General features: G+C 44.4%; 1 protein-coding gene across 1 annotated transcript; it reads left to right on the forward strand.

Moving 5' to 3' along the window:
• Positions 1 to 14,299: 14,299 nt before the first annotated feature.
• Positions 14,300 to 15,649, forward strand: LOC131256506 (shikimate O-hydroxycinnamoyltransferase-like). Its single transcript, XM_058257376.1, has one exon. The coding sequence runs from the start codon at positions 14,489 to 14,491 to the stop codon at positions 15,638 to 15,640; it is 1,152 nt and encodes a 383-aa protein (XP_058113359.1). The 5' UTR covers positions 14,300 to 14,488; the 3' UTR covers positions 15,641 to 15,649.
• The last annotated feature ends 251 nt before the right edge of the window (positions 15,650 to 15,900 follow it).

A 15,900-nucleotide genomic window follows, 5' to 3' on the forward strand; every position in this document is an offset into this window, starting at 1 on the left:
ATGAATGCATGATTAACCCATTTATTATTATTCCGATTGCAACCAGGCAATTTAAGAAAGCTCAAAGGTCACTACCGGGGGCTCGTCACCCAGCGTAGGCCAACAACTCGAGCATAGTTTTTTATTCCACCATCCTCGGCTCATGAGACTCCAACATTAGGATGTTTAATGGTGACCTCCCAGACTAGTAGCTAATCATAGTGCCATAAGTAGATCTTACCATCACATAAATATACAGAGATAATCTATCAAGCCACGTAAGACAAATGAAAGCCACATAAGGCAAAAAGGCAGATATCACATCAAATGCTCAAAAGGGCAGATATCACATCAGAGCCATAAAGGGAAGATATCACATCAAAGACATAAAGGGCAGATAGCATATCAAAGCCACAGAGGACACAAGGATCCGCAAGATGGTAAGTCCACACAAACTTGGGTAAAATGGCCACTAGGTTAGGGCCCATTATAACCACAATCAGTCAAGTTACATCCCGATGATGAGTGTATATATACAAGTGGGGTTTCCCACTGATAGAGGTACCATTTTAAGTTCCATAAGCAAGCCACAAGTAATCCACAAGCATGAGAGGGTATACAAGTGCAACGTACATATGTTTATACAAGATAAACGTTGAGCATATAATTTAGAGATCAAATTCAACAACTAGCGCAAGCAATAGAGATATCAATTATCAACTGTAATTAAAATAGGAACTATCACTTAAACTAATAGGAAAGTAAAAAGCTCAAGGGGAAGAAGTCATCACCTAACCCTGTAGCTTGATCAAGGCTTCGTGACAGGCTACCTTGCTCCTAGACTTGCCCTCACCCTTTTTGGGTTGTTTTAATGATTTTGGTCCAACTACAACCCTTCTGTTGTACCTATTTTGGTGGAGGATTGGAGTAAAAAGGCCCTGTGTGTAAAATTGTTGTGCCTTGCTCCTCAAGTAGGACTCAGCTAACCCTTATCCTAAAACAAGGAGTTGGCTAGGTGAGTTTTTGAGTCTGAGTTATCTCAACCGAGGTGACTCGGTCGAGTCCAGCCTCATGGGACGGTATGTGCATGTTATTAGAGGTTTGAGCCCCCTGGTCACTCGGCCGTATTCAAGTTGGGCCAGGATCTAAAACACTCAGGCCCGTGGGCCGTGAAATACGGCCATTCAGCTGGTGGCCGACCTATGGGACTGAGTTCGAACTCGACTCAGCCCAGAATTCATGGGGACGACCGGTTTCGGCCTCTCATTTGACAAGTTGGGTCCTTCCCAAACACAGGCATGCTACACTGGCTTCCCTCGCTACGCTGCCCTTGTCGGACTGGCACAGGCTGCAAAACAGTTGTGTTTTAAGGACGTCACAGCATGGGACGCGGTGGTGACAGTTGACTCGTATACAGAGGAAGCATTTGGGCGTTACCTGATCTGCTCCGAGCGTCTATTGAGTCGGCTCAGGGCCTAGCACTGCTGCAATGGTCTGGATAATACCACACAACAACTCTGCACTCGAGGCCCAACAACGAGTTGCACCCATCAACTCATTTTTCACGACCGGACTGTAAGCTCCTAGTAAGAAGCATAACCACAAGTTTACCCAAATCACAAAAGCAACATCATCATCACATATCTACTAACATAAAATTTTGAATACAATGATGAAAGGAAAATACATATATCGAAACCAAAGCTCCAGAAGTCAACTACATGCTCCAAGCTCCACGCTGCTACAACCTAATGCCACCTGCATGCATCTATCGTGCATAAGCTTATAGAAAGCTTAAAGGGTGGTGTAAGTGCGTGCACAAGGTAAGTGCCAAGTATTCAATACAATGCCATAATCATATAATATCGGAGATACTGGTAAGATCATGAATCATACGATATCAGAGTAAGCGGAATACTGACGAGACTATATCTCAGAGTAAGCAGAAATACTGACGAGCCCATAAATGCTATCAGAAATACTGGCAAGTTAATAAATCATACGATATCAGAGTAATGCGAAAATATGCTGATAAGCCCATAAGTACCATCAGCCTTATCCAAACTATGCGATGCAAAAATATAATAAACCAAATCATATACTGAGGAAGTAATGTAGATCAGCTATGCAATAGGGAGACATAGTAAGCCAAATATCAAATACCGAGTCCACGAATACCGTAAACCTTAATTATGTTATGCAATACAGAAGCACCGTAAACCAATTGTTATGAGCTAAGGATGCAATGCAATATGCGATGCGAATGAAATAACCAAGCTGGAGTGTGAAGTCGGGATGATAGCACGTGGTATCGCAGGCTATGGGGCCTATCACAAAGGACTTCTATCCAAACCAGTCCCATACCTAAATTTGGATAGATAGACTCAATGTGGTAAGCTCCTGTCTCAGGTTAATCACGTGCCCCAACCGAAATCCTGGCTATTGTGAAAGTATACATAACAATTAGTTGCGCACCACCAGCCTGAGTGGATAGTGAATGAATGAATGAATGAATATAATGCTGAGTATGCAACTCCTACTCCACAAATCAGTACTGTACATCTCTAGGATCATCATTGGAGTCTAGTACACTCTACACTAGCTTGTCACCCCATTAAGCACATAACTGGGTAAGTGGAAGAGACTTCACTATTTTCCTACTAATATCGGTTCGGCCCGTCGATAATGGGTCCATTTGGGAGCTGGTCAAACTCAGCCTAGCTTACAGTCCCCTCACTCGGGCGGATAAGGCCACACCCCCTCCCAATTGATCACGACACAGTGGGAGACGCGGCCTCCTGGTATTTGGCACTCGGGCACTCATGTATCCACTCAGTCTCGACGTTGGGGCATCTCCTGGCCTTGGAGGTTTAGGGACTTTCACCCACATACATCCAAAGTGCCCGGATGCTCGAACTCAAACCTTTTCAGTGACCCATCTGGTCATCTACGACATGCTTGTGGAGGTCACAACCCTGATGTCGCTAGGGCGTATAGTAATCACAATCACACAATGCAAGATGCATAAGTCATGTAGTCCAATCGTGCATCAATCCTGTGCATATCGTGCACTCATGTGGGATAACTCCACCTATCGGGGAGTCTTATAAACCATTTGTACTATGGCATATGCAATGGTTAATCACATCTCATAATAAACATGCGAATGATGCGTATGAGCATGTATTATGATGCTATGTTGTCAAATACTCATGATCGGTATCAATAACTGGCATCAACAATCGACCTCGACAACGTGGACATTTAACCAACATTGTTGCCAAGGAATGGCCCACATAGAGCCTAACATATAGTGGACCCATGACATCACACAAAGGCCTAATATATAACACCATGGGCCTCACTTGAGAGCTTAATATACATCATGATGTACCTCTCATATGGGCCTAATATATATCACGATGGGCTCCATCGCCTGGCCCTCAAATGCACCACAATGGGTTTCATCACATAGGCCTCATATACATCACATTGGGCCTTAAACACGGGCTGAATACACATCACAACGGGCCTCAAATATGGGCTGCATATATGTCACATTGGGCCTCGACAATCGGCCTCGATATCTGGCCTCGAAAATCGGAATTGGCCTAAACTATCGGCCTCGACAATCGGAATCATCCTCAATAATCGGAATCTAAATCGGCCTCAACATTCGGCCTCGACAATCGGAATCGGTCTTGATAATTGACCTTGACAATCGGAATCGGCCTCGATAATCAAAATCGGAATCGGCCTCAACAATTGGCCTCGACAAATCAGAATCGGTAATCGATTTCGATGCAAGGCAGGGTCCATAGATGGACGACCAATGATAGTCCAAGCAATATCAATGGGGCCCATTCGTTTGGGTTAAACCACTAGAGAAGGATGAGAATGCTAACCAGACTTAAAGGAAGGTCACAATGTGGACATTAAACCATCATTACCCATCAATGTGGACACTTAACTAACATTGCTTCCAAGGAGTGGCCCACATAGAGCCATGCATATTGTGGGCCCATGACCTCATACAAGGGCCTCACACAATCACTATGGGTCATATCAATAGGACGCACCAATGGGCCTCATGTACATTAAGTGGGCCGTATCAATGGGCCGCACCAATGGGCCTCATGCACATTAAGTGAACTGTATCAATGGGCCGCACCAATGGGCCTCATGTACATCAGGTGGGCCGTATCAATGGGTCACACCAACGAGCCTTGTATACATCAAATGGGCTGTAATACATAGGCTGAAAATATATCTCAATGGGCCTCATTATATGGGCCATAAACACATCACATCATGCTTACCCATGGGCCTCGAATACATCACAATGGGCCACAACCCATGGGCTTCAAATACACAATAGGTGGGCCCTACACATGGGCCTATATACATCACAGGTGGGCCCTGCACATGGGCCTCAAATATACATCATGATGGGCCTCATGGATGGGCCACACCAATGGGCCTCAAGTGGGCTTGGACCACACCAAAAATCATTTCAATAGTTGTAGGTGCAACATGTGTCTCACTGTACACTACCATTCTATGGGGCACATGGCTTCACTAACGATGATCAACATCATCCGAACATTGTCCAGCACCATCTAGATGGTATGGATGGAATAAATACACATGATGGGTCCCACAGAACCGGCTGATGTCAAAACAAGTGGGACCCACAAAACTTGCTGAAGTGGTGTAGGCTATGGACGACATAGATAAAACATTAAATATCAAGGTCGGCCACGTCTAAACAGTCGAATACAACACATACCTCATGGGGCTCCACCAGCTGGAGATGGATGGACGGTGTTGGATATAACACATACATCAGATGTGGGCCCCATCATCCAAGTTCTGGACGGTGTGGATGCCACACATGTGACCTGCCTCCACCGTCTAGAATACTGGACGGTGAGAGGTGCTCCAGCCAATTCGTGGATAGAGGTGGGTCCCATGTGGGTGCACGATTTGGATATAAACATTCATCAAGGCCAGGGCCCACTTGACCTGCTGATGACGTACAATAGCCAATGGGTGGTGTGGGGCCCATGTCCAGACAGATGGACGGTTAGGATATAACATATACATAATGGTCAGGGCCCCACTAACAGATGGACGGTGTGCACAGAACACACACATCACGTTGGGTCCCAGATGCTGCGGACGTACACAGCAGCTCCCAGCTACAAGGTTTCCAACGTCCAGATGGACGGTGGGATGCAACACATGCCTCACGTGGGCCATGTGAATAAAGCATTCATCAGGTGGGCTCCATCGTCCATTGCTGGACGATGGATGGATGGATGGGATACATACATCTGGTGGGCTCCACGTGGGGTCCATCATATTATATTATATTATATATATAATATATGCATACATACATACCTACATACATACATATATACATACATACATATATATATATATACATATATATATATATATATATATATATATATATATATTGAAATCCATCATCTAGCAAGCCACTGTCCAGGGGTGCTGGACGGTGTGATGTACAACACATCATCAGGGTAAGGGCCCACCCCACACGTGCAGCACATGTGGGTTACACGTGGTGATGGATATACATATCATCAAGGTGGGTTACACGTGGACATGGCCCACCTGATTCGGATCAATCTGATATTAGTGTTTTCCCTTAGGTCCGGCCAGTCCAAATGAATAGCTAGATTAGACCCAGCCAAGGCAACGAGGTGGGTCTCGCTTGGGCACTGGTATGGCCCACAAAATGGTCAACGTGGAACAAGTGGGCTACAACCATCACAAGAGAGAGAGAGAGAGGAGATGGAGAGACGTGAGTAGCCGAGGGACCCCGCCACTATGGATCCCTCTTTAAATAATGCATACATTAAGATGGGTCCCACCATATGTGGGCACTCTAATAATCAAAATCACACAAAGCTCACCCACCAATCGGCCTTCTTCTTGGCTTGAATCGGCCTCAATAATCGAAATCAGAATCGGCCTCAACAATTGGCCTCGACAAATCAGAAATCTCGACGCAAGGCGGGGTCCATAGATGGACAACCGATGATGTCCAAGCAATATCAATGGGGGCCATTCATTTGGGTTAACCGACTAGAGAATGATGAGAATGAGCCTAACCAGGCTTAAGGGAAGGTTACAATGTGGACATTAAACCATCATTACCTATCAATGTAGACATTTAACTAACATTGCTCCCAAGGAGTGGCCCACAGAGAGCCATGCATATCATGGGCCCATGACCTCATACAAGGGCCTCATACAATCACCATGGGCCATATCAATGGGACACCAATGGGCCTCATGTACATCAAGTGGGCCGTATCAATGGGCCGCACCAATGGGCCTCATGTACATCAAGTGGGTTGTATCAATGGGCTGCACCAATAGGCCTCATGTACATCAAGTGGGCCATATCAATGGGCCGCACTAATGGGCCTCATGTACTTCAGGTGGGCCGTATCAATGGGTCGCACCAACGGGCCTTGTATACATCAAATGGGCCGCAATACATGGGCCGAAAATACATCTCAATGGGCCTCATCATATGGGCCATAAATACATCACATCAGGCCTTGCCCATGGGCCTCGAATACATCACAATGGGCCACAACCCATGGGCTTCAAATACACAATAGGTGGGCCCTACACATGGGCCTATATACATCACAGGTGGGCCCTGCACATGGGCCTCAAATATAATCAGATGGGCCTCATGGATGGACCGCACCAATGGGCCTCATGGATGGACTGCACCAATGGGCCTCAAGTGGGCTTGGACCACACCAAAAATCATTTCAATAGTTGTAGGTGCAACATGTGTCTCACTGTATACTACCATTTTATGGGGCACATGACTTCACTAACGATGATCAACACTGTCTGAACATTGTCCAGCACCATCTAGATGGTATGGATGGAATAAATACATCATGATGGGGTCTCACAGAACTGGCTAATGTCAAAACAAGTGGGACCCACAGAACTTGCTGACGTGGTGTAGGCTATGGACGACATAGACATTAAATATCAAGGTGGGCCATGTCCAAACAGCTGGATACAACACATACCTCATGGGGCTCCACCAGCTGGAGATGGATGGACGGTGTTGGATATAACACATACATCAGATGTCGGCCCCATCGTCCAAGGTGTGGACGGTGTGGATGCCACACATGTGACCTGGCTCCACCATCCAGAATACTGGACGGTGAGAGGTGCTCCAGCCAATCCGTGGATAGAGGTGGGTCCCACGTGGGTGCACGGTTTGGATATAAACATTCATCAAGGCTAGGGCCCACCTGACCTGCTGACGATGTACAACAGCCAATGGTTGGTGTGGGGCCCATGTTCAGACAGATGGACGGTTAGGATATAACATATACATCATGGTTAGGGCCCCACCAACAGATGGACGATGTGCACAGAACACACACATCACGTTGGGTCCTAGATCCTGCGGACGTAACAGTAGCTCCCAGCTGCAAGGTTTCTGGATGGTGGGATGCAACACATGCCTCACGTGGGCCATTGTCCACGTGTGGACAGTGTGAACAAAGCATTCATCAGGTGGGCTCCATCGTTCATTGTTGGATGGTGGACAGTGTGGGTAAAACACTTACATTCGTGGGCTCCACCGTCCATTGCTGGACGGTGGATGGATGGATGGGATGCATACATCTGGTGGGCTCCATGTGGGGTCCGCCATATTATATTATATTATATATATATAATATATACATACATACATACATACATACATACATACATACACATATATATATATATATATATATATATATATATATATATATTTGAAATCTGTTGATCATCCAGCAAGCCACCGTCCAGGGGTGCTGGACGGTGTGATGTACAACACATCATCAGGGTAGGGGTCCACCCCACACGTGCAGCACGTGTGGGTGGGTCCCTCGTCCTACCATATGGACGGACGGTGATGGATATACATATCATCAAGGTGGGTTGCACGTGGACGTGGCCCACCTGATTCAGATCAATCTGATATTAGTGTTTTCCCTTAGGTCCGGCCAGTCCAAATGAACAGCTAGATTGGACCCAGCCAAGGCAACGAGGTAGGTCCCGCTTGGGCAGTGGTATGGCGCACAAAATGGTTAACGTGGAACAAGTGGGCCACAACTATCACAAGAGAGAGAGAGAGAGAGAGAGACGAGATGGAGAGACGTGAGTAGCGGAGGGACCCCGCCATTATAGGTCCCTCTTTAAATAATGCATACATCAAGATGGGTCCCCACCATATGTGGGCACTCTAATCATCAAAATCACACAAAGCTCACCCACCGATCGGCCTTCTTCTTGGCTCCTATGGCTTCCTTTGCTCCTTGGCTTCCTTTTGATGGTTGAAGATGAAAATTGAGTGGTTAGGATGAGAGGGATAGGAAGTGGGCCACACATAGCCTCCTTTCTCCATTGGGAGGCCATGGACGTTGGCTCTCCCTTGGGGTTACTTGGGAGTAATGAGAGACATGAGAGAGAGAGAGTGATGTAAGAAAAGTGATGGGAGAGAAATGGTGAGTAATGGATGAGTGTACTTGATTGTAAGAGAGAGAGTTGACTTGGGGAGGGTTAGTTGTACTTAGAGATGGGTGTTGTACTTGACATTTGATTGATGGATTGATGTGAAGTGTCGTAGAGATTCCCTCGGTATTTATAACGCGCTGCGTTTTTCTCGAACTGAATGCGGGCCCACATCTCCTGAACCGGATGTCGCCTTGGCGCGAGAGACGTGGCGTTGGAACCCCAGCGACGACGTGGTCGCAAGGGTACAAGTCTCGGATTGAGCCGACTCTGGAATACGAGACACGACTCAGGATCGCGCGTAAACGCTGATAGCAGATCACGGGTCGCCGGAATTCGACCGAGAGGACCGCGGAGTCATATGGAATGGTAAGGGTTAGGATACAGGTCTTACACGTGTCGTGCAAAGATGAGTAGAGACGCGTCTCAAGCTCCGAGTTGTATGAACGACTCAAATGAGATCAAAGTTACATGGGCCCCATAGTTATGTATTTATTATATCCACAACGTTCATCCATATTTCGAGATCATTTCAGAGCATTATAAAAAAAGAAAAAGAAAAAAAGAATCATATCCAAAGATCAACTGGACCACACCACAAAGAGCAACGAGGATAATGATTTTCATCGTTAAAAGATTCGTAGGGCCCACCCTAACATTTATTTTCCATCTAATCTGTTATTAAGGTCAAAAATACATGATAAAGAGGAAAAACAAATTTCATAGTAATCCGATGACAACTGTCCACCGCCCGTTATAACAGTAGCTTGGGCAAAATATTCTAGTGCCGGAGAAAGATTACCTAGACACGAGTACACTGAACCATACTTCCGAATCATACTAGTGGCTTCGGCAAAAGCATCCATTGCCCCTAACTTCTGTCCAGCCCTACTGCCTTCAGAGAGGACTCCATGGTCTGCTAACACGACTGCAAGGCTTGCAAGAAGGTTTTCAGCTCACACCACGCGTTGGGCAGGCATAGAGCTAGTCACAAGAAGATTAAAGGGTGTTTCGTGGCGAAGCTTGATGACCGTGATGAGAGTTTGATTGTAGAGGATGTGATTACTCACAACGAATTCTTGATCCGAACCGTGCCCAATCCAATCCGACTCGGTTTTCTTGACCGAGTCAGACTCGAATTGGATCAAGCCATGTACATTTTGGATCGGTTTGATTCAGGTAATCCGGACTCGGTCCTGGATTGGATCGAGTTCGGGTCAAGCCATTGAGATTTTGGTTCGGATCAAGTTGGACCCATTCCGATCCGACTCGGACCGATGCCCAGCTCTATTCCCAAGTTTCGATGCAGAGTTGCTTTCAATGGAATGGAAAATCCAATCACTATCATTTCTTAAATGGCTGTGTCATCAGCCTGTGAAAACGGCATACCATTCAATTAATTCTGGAATGTGGTTTTTTTTAATCAGCCTTGAATTCCACGCTCCCTGCAATCAGATTCTACTGTCCGAAAGCCAATTGCTAGAGGAGACGTGGATTTTGTGAACTCCCTGTGCTTGGAAGCTAGGTGAGGCCCGTTGTGATGTTTTTTGTGAGATCCACCTTATTTATTCATTTTGCAAGATCATTTTAGAACATTTAATAAAAAATAAGCCAAATCGAAGACTCATGTGGGCACACAAGATTAAATGACCACCGTTGAAACATTTGTATGGAAACAAAAGTTGCGTAGCAGGCTAAGGCCCCGTTTGTTAAATCTGAAGTCTAAAGCACGAATCCGAAATCTGAAGTTGAATATGAAAACTGAAGCCTGAATCTGAAATTTGAAGACAAAAAACCTGTTTGGTAATTATGGTTGAAGTCTGAAAATTAAGTACTGAATTTGAAATAATTTGTTTGTTAACAAACACCTGAAATGTCTGAAATATGTTAATTTGACATATTTGCCCTTATTTCCTTTTTGGAAATGTTTTACATTGTAAAGAAATTATTTTTTATTAAATGAAAATAAAATTATTCTATTTAATTCAAATAAACTATAAATTACTTAATAGAAAATTAAAATATCATTATTCATAAAAACAGATAAAAAATTAATAATTTGCAAGTATAAGTGTGGTAGAAATTACTTCTTGCATATTGGACATCCTAAAATGAACTCACAAAACAGATGGACGGTTAGGATTTCTCATAAACATCCTAGTGGGCCCCACCTGTGTTTCCAGTGTAGGAACTTGCCGCGGGAAGCAGATTGCGAGTAACTGAGTACGATTAGCGTACTGAGTAAACTCTGTGGGGTCCACTGTGATCTACATATTTTATCTACTCCGTCCATTCATTTTAAAAAATAATTTTATGGCTTGAGCCCAAAAATGAAATATATCCAAATCTCAAGTGGCCCTCACCACGGGAAACAGTGTGAATTAAAATTCTACCATTGAAAATTTCTCAGGCCCATAGAGTTTTTGGATCAAGCTTATATTTGAGTTTTCCCTTCATCCATGTCTGTGTGATCTTATGAACAGGTTGGATGACAAATAAACATCACCATCGGCCCTAGCGAGTTTTCAACGGTGGAAGTCATTATTCCCACTGTTTCTTTTGGTTTGGTCCAGTTAACTTTTGAGCATGCTTGTATTTTAGAATCAACAGCTAAAATAATATGTAAAAACGGATGGACGGCGTGGATAATCCACATACATTCATAGTAGGCCCAACTGAGTTTACTCAGTATGCAATCCTATTTCCTTGCCGCGAAAGGTTTTTGCAGGAAATCCGCGTCCAATCCAAGACGGAAACGGATCAGCTACTCCACCGGCCACCGTGGTCGGTGCTCTGTTAGCCCCTCCATGATATATGTGTTTCATCCTTTCCGTTCATCCATTTTTACAGATCATTATAGTGCTTTACCCCAAAAATTAGAGGGATATAAATCTCAGGTGGACCACACCATAGGAAAACAATAATGATTGGATATACATCATTAAAATCCTCCTAAGGCACACTGTACTTTTTATTTGACATCCAATATTTTTATTAGGTCATATAGGCTCAGATGAAGGGAAAAAACAAAAATCAACTTGATCCAAAACTTTTATGGTGCCCAAAAGGTTTTTAATGGTCGACACAATTCAACACTGTTTCCTGTAATGTGGTCCACTTGAGATTTTGATATATCTAATTTTTTGTCCCATACCATGAAATGATCTGAAAAAATAGATGGATAGCATGGATGAAACAAATACATCATGGTAGGGCACACAGAGCACCGACCATCAGCCACTGGGCGGTGGCAGTGGAGTAGCCAGTCCGTTCTCGTCGTGTTAATGAGGATGCGGATTGCGTACTAGCCCCGCTCGTCCCTGGCTCCGAATGGGCAGTTCTGTGGGCAGGCCCACCGTGATGTATATGTACATCCAGGCCGTTAATCCCTTTTCTCAGATTATTTTAAGGCATGAACACAAAAATAAGGCAGATACAACGCTCAAGTGGACCACACCAAATAATAATCTTGGTTGCATTAAAATGCACCAGTTGCATTAAATGCAAGATGTAGTCCATATGATCGTTGGATCTGCCTCATTTTTGTTTACATGCCTTAAAATAATATGAGAAAAGGGATAGAGAGTTTGGATGTATAGATACATCAAGGTGGGCCGCCCATAGAACTGCCCGTTCGGAGCAGTACGCGTCCGTTGTACCAACGGTTCAAAGAGATCAAAGTTACATGGGCCACTGTGATGTTTTTTTACCATCCAACCTATTCATTAGGTCATGTAGACGTGGATGAAGTGAAAACACAAATATCAGCTTCATCCGAAACTTCTCCAGCTCTCAAGAAGTTTTTAATGGTGAACGTTCAATCCCCACCTTATGGTCCAATTAATCATTGGACCTGCTTCTTTTATTGGATCACACTTTAAATTATTTGAAAAAAGTTGACAGACGGTGTGGATCAAACACATAAATCATGGTGGGGCATAAAGAAGTTTCACAGGTTAAAGATTGATTTTGTACTGCGCAAACAATTAAAAAGAAAAACTTTCTGTAGTAACTTGAAAAGGAGTACTTTTGGAAGCAAAATTTTTTGTTTAATGAAAAATCACGGAGCGCATTCGGCATTCACCATTAAGCCAGACTCCTATCACGGAAAGAATTCAGTGAAAAACCACTTAACGCTTTTTGTCTTTTGCGTTAACAACGCATTAACAAACACCACTAAATACGGAAAATTTTCCTCATTCTGTGTTAAGTGCAAAAATTCAGCGTTAACAAACACGGCCTAAGTTTTTTGTGTTTTAAATTCACCCGGAAGTTACCTTATAAAGTCTCTGGATGGAGGCGTAGTGTAGGAAATTTTCAGTGGTTGGAATTTCTTTAGTGTAGGAAAATTTCAATGGTTGGAATTTCTTTGTCCGGTTTTCCCTCTCATGTGGTTCAGTCGAGTCTTGGATCGGGCTCATTTCTAGCCTCACCAGTAAAATGAGCTCTTTCTCCCAAACATCACGGTCAGTCCACGCTTTTGGCAAATTAGTAAACTCTGTAAGCCCATCATGATGTACATCTTATCCATGCCGTCCATCTGTTTTATTGACTCATTTTAAAAAGTAGTTTCAAAATTGATGGATATCCAAAGCCAAAACAGACCACACATGGGAAGCAGCATAACTTGAACATCTACCACTGAAAACTTCTTATGTGATATTTGTATGCCATAAAATTTTTATATCAAGTTAATATTTATGTGCCATAAAAATTTTATATGAAGTTGATATTTATGTTCTCCCTTCATCCATATCTATTTGAATTTATAAACAAATTGAATGACAAATAAATATGGATATATAAGGCCTTGGGAAGGTTTCAACGGTGGATGCATTACCTCCACTGTTTACTAGAGTTTGGTGTGTGTGTGTGTGTATGCGTGTGTGTATATATATATCCCCTAAAATAATCCGGCAGATGAACTGTGTAGATAAGACTGTAGATACCAATGTCGGCCCACAGAGTTTACTCAGTACGCAATCGAGTTGGATGCGGTTTAGCTTATGATGCTGCGGCTAGTGGTCGGTGTTATGTGGGCTCCACCATGATCTGTGTTTTATCCACACCGTTCATCCATTTTTTAAGATCATTTTAATTATTTATTTCATAAATGAGGCAGATTAATATCTTAGGTGGACCACACCATGGGAAAACAGTAGTGATCGAACGTCTATCATTAAAAACCTCCCAGGGCCATTGTAATGTTTATTTGACATTCAGCCAGTAGATTATGTCATACATACCTGCATGAAGGCAAAAAAACAAATATAAGCTTGATCCAAAACTTTTGTAGCTCCGAGAAGTTTCTAATGGTGAGAGTTCAACCAACACTATATGGCCTACTTGAGATTTTGATCTACCTCAATTTTGGTTTCATACCAGGAAAAATGGATGGACGGCATGGATGAGATACACACATCATGTCATGTCGGGTCCACATAGCACCGACCACTAGCCATTGGCCAGTGGCAGGGAGTAGCCAATCCTTTTCCAATACGCTTCACAAGTTTTGAAGCTGGAGTTACTTCCGATGGAAAATCCAATCACTATCATTTCGTAAATGGCTGTCATCCGCCTGTGAAAATGGCGTCCCATTCAATTAATTCTGGAATGTAGATTTTCTCCTAGTATGAGGTGTAGAATTTTTTTATTATTTTTTTCCTCTTTCTTTGGGCTTTTTTATTCCCTATTAGATGGTGTAGCTCCCTTCACTCCCTTAAACGTTCGAGAAGTAGCTATGCAAGACGATACGGGTATGGTGCGTTTAAAGGGCTCGTGCACAATCAAACCGGCCAAGCCGACACCAAACCACCAGCTCTAGCTCTCGGACCTTGATCTGATCCAGCCCACAACGCATGCTCCGACCGTCTACTTCTATCGGCCCACCGATGCTGCAACCGACTTCTTCTCCCCTGAGTTCATGAAGGATTCACTGAGCAGAGCCTTAGTGCAGTACTACCCTCTTGCAGGCCGGTTGCACCCAGGCCCCAATTGCCGGCTTGAGCTCGAGTGCAATGCAATGGGGGTTCTGTTTGTAGTAGCTGAGTCAGATGCTCAGATAGATGATTTTGGTGACTTCAAGCCAGGCCCCGGCCTCAGAGAGCTTGTTCCCAACATCGACTACAACACCCACATTTGCGAGTGGCCGTTGCTGTTGGTGCAACTCACCTTCTTCCGTTGTGGAGGCGTCTGCATGGGGATGGGCATTACCCACACAATCGCCGATGGATTTGCCGCATTGCAATTCATCTCAGCATGGGAGAGGATTGCACGTGGCGACGCACATGTGGGCATCGATCCGTTCTTCGACCGGACAATCTTGCGGGCTCGGGACCCTCCTGTTCCTCCGTTTTTCAAACATGAGGAGTACGACTCCCCACCTCTCATGCTGGGCCATGTAGACGATCATGAGGTACGGAGCAAGGAGACAACGGTCGAGATGCTGAGGCTGACACGTGAACAAGTGAATAAGATCAAGCAACAAGCAACCGGGTACAGCCGGTACCAGTCCGTGGCGGGTCACGTGTGGAGAGCTGTGTGCAAGGCTCGTGGGCTCCACCATGATCAACCAACGAAGATGTTCGTTCCCATTAATGGCCGCGGACGGTTGCATCCTCGGCTGCCGGATGGTTACTTTGGTAACGTTGTGTTCATAGCGACACCGACAGGGCGGTGCGGCGATATCGTGTTGAACTCACTGAGTCAGTCGGCGAGTCGCGTGAAAGAAGCAGTGGAGATGATGAAGGACGATTACCTGAGGTCAGCGCTTGACTTTTTTGCCAGTCATGAGGATCTGACTCCGTTTCGCGGTGGGTTCCACACGCTGGGCTGTAGCCAAGGGACGTTCTACGGCTGCCCCAACATCAACTTCACCAGCTGGTTAGGGATGCCGATCTACGATGCTGATTTCGGGTGGGGCCCACCTATCCACATGGGACCCACGGCTTTGGGCTTCGAAGGGAAGGCTTTCCTTATACCAACACAAGAAGGGGACGGGAGCTTGCTACTAGCGATCCGCCTGCAGGTGGCTCACATGAAGCCTTTCAAGGACTCCTTCTATGATGGTTTGTAGAGGATTGCTAGTGCCCGTTCCGATCGCAGGTCGTTTTGCCTTATTATTTTGGTTTATGCTTAATCAGTAGATAAAAGAATATTTGGAAAATAATGTGCTTATCGTCCTAATAACTAAGAGTAATAAAGTTTGTTTAGTTTCTCACATTATATAACTAAATATTTAATTTTAAAAAAAATTACAAAAAATACTACATAATTAATACAAAATTTACTTTCATACATTTTTGGGATTTTGATTGCACTAGCATCGTTGTATGG

Source organism: Magnolia sinica, chromosome 9 (assembly GCF_029962835.1).
Source record: "Magnolia sinica isolate HGM2019 chromosome 9, MsV1, whole genome shotgun sequence".
Taxonomy (NCBI): domain Eukaryota; kingdom Viridiplantae; phylum Streptophyta; class Magnoliopsida; order Magnoliales; family Magnoliaceae; genus Magnolia; species Magnolia sinica.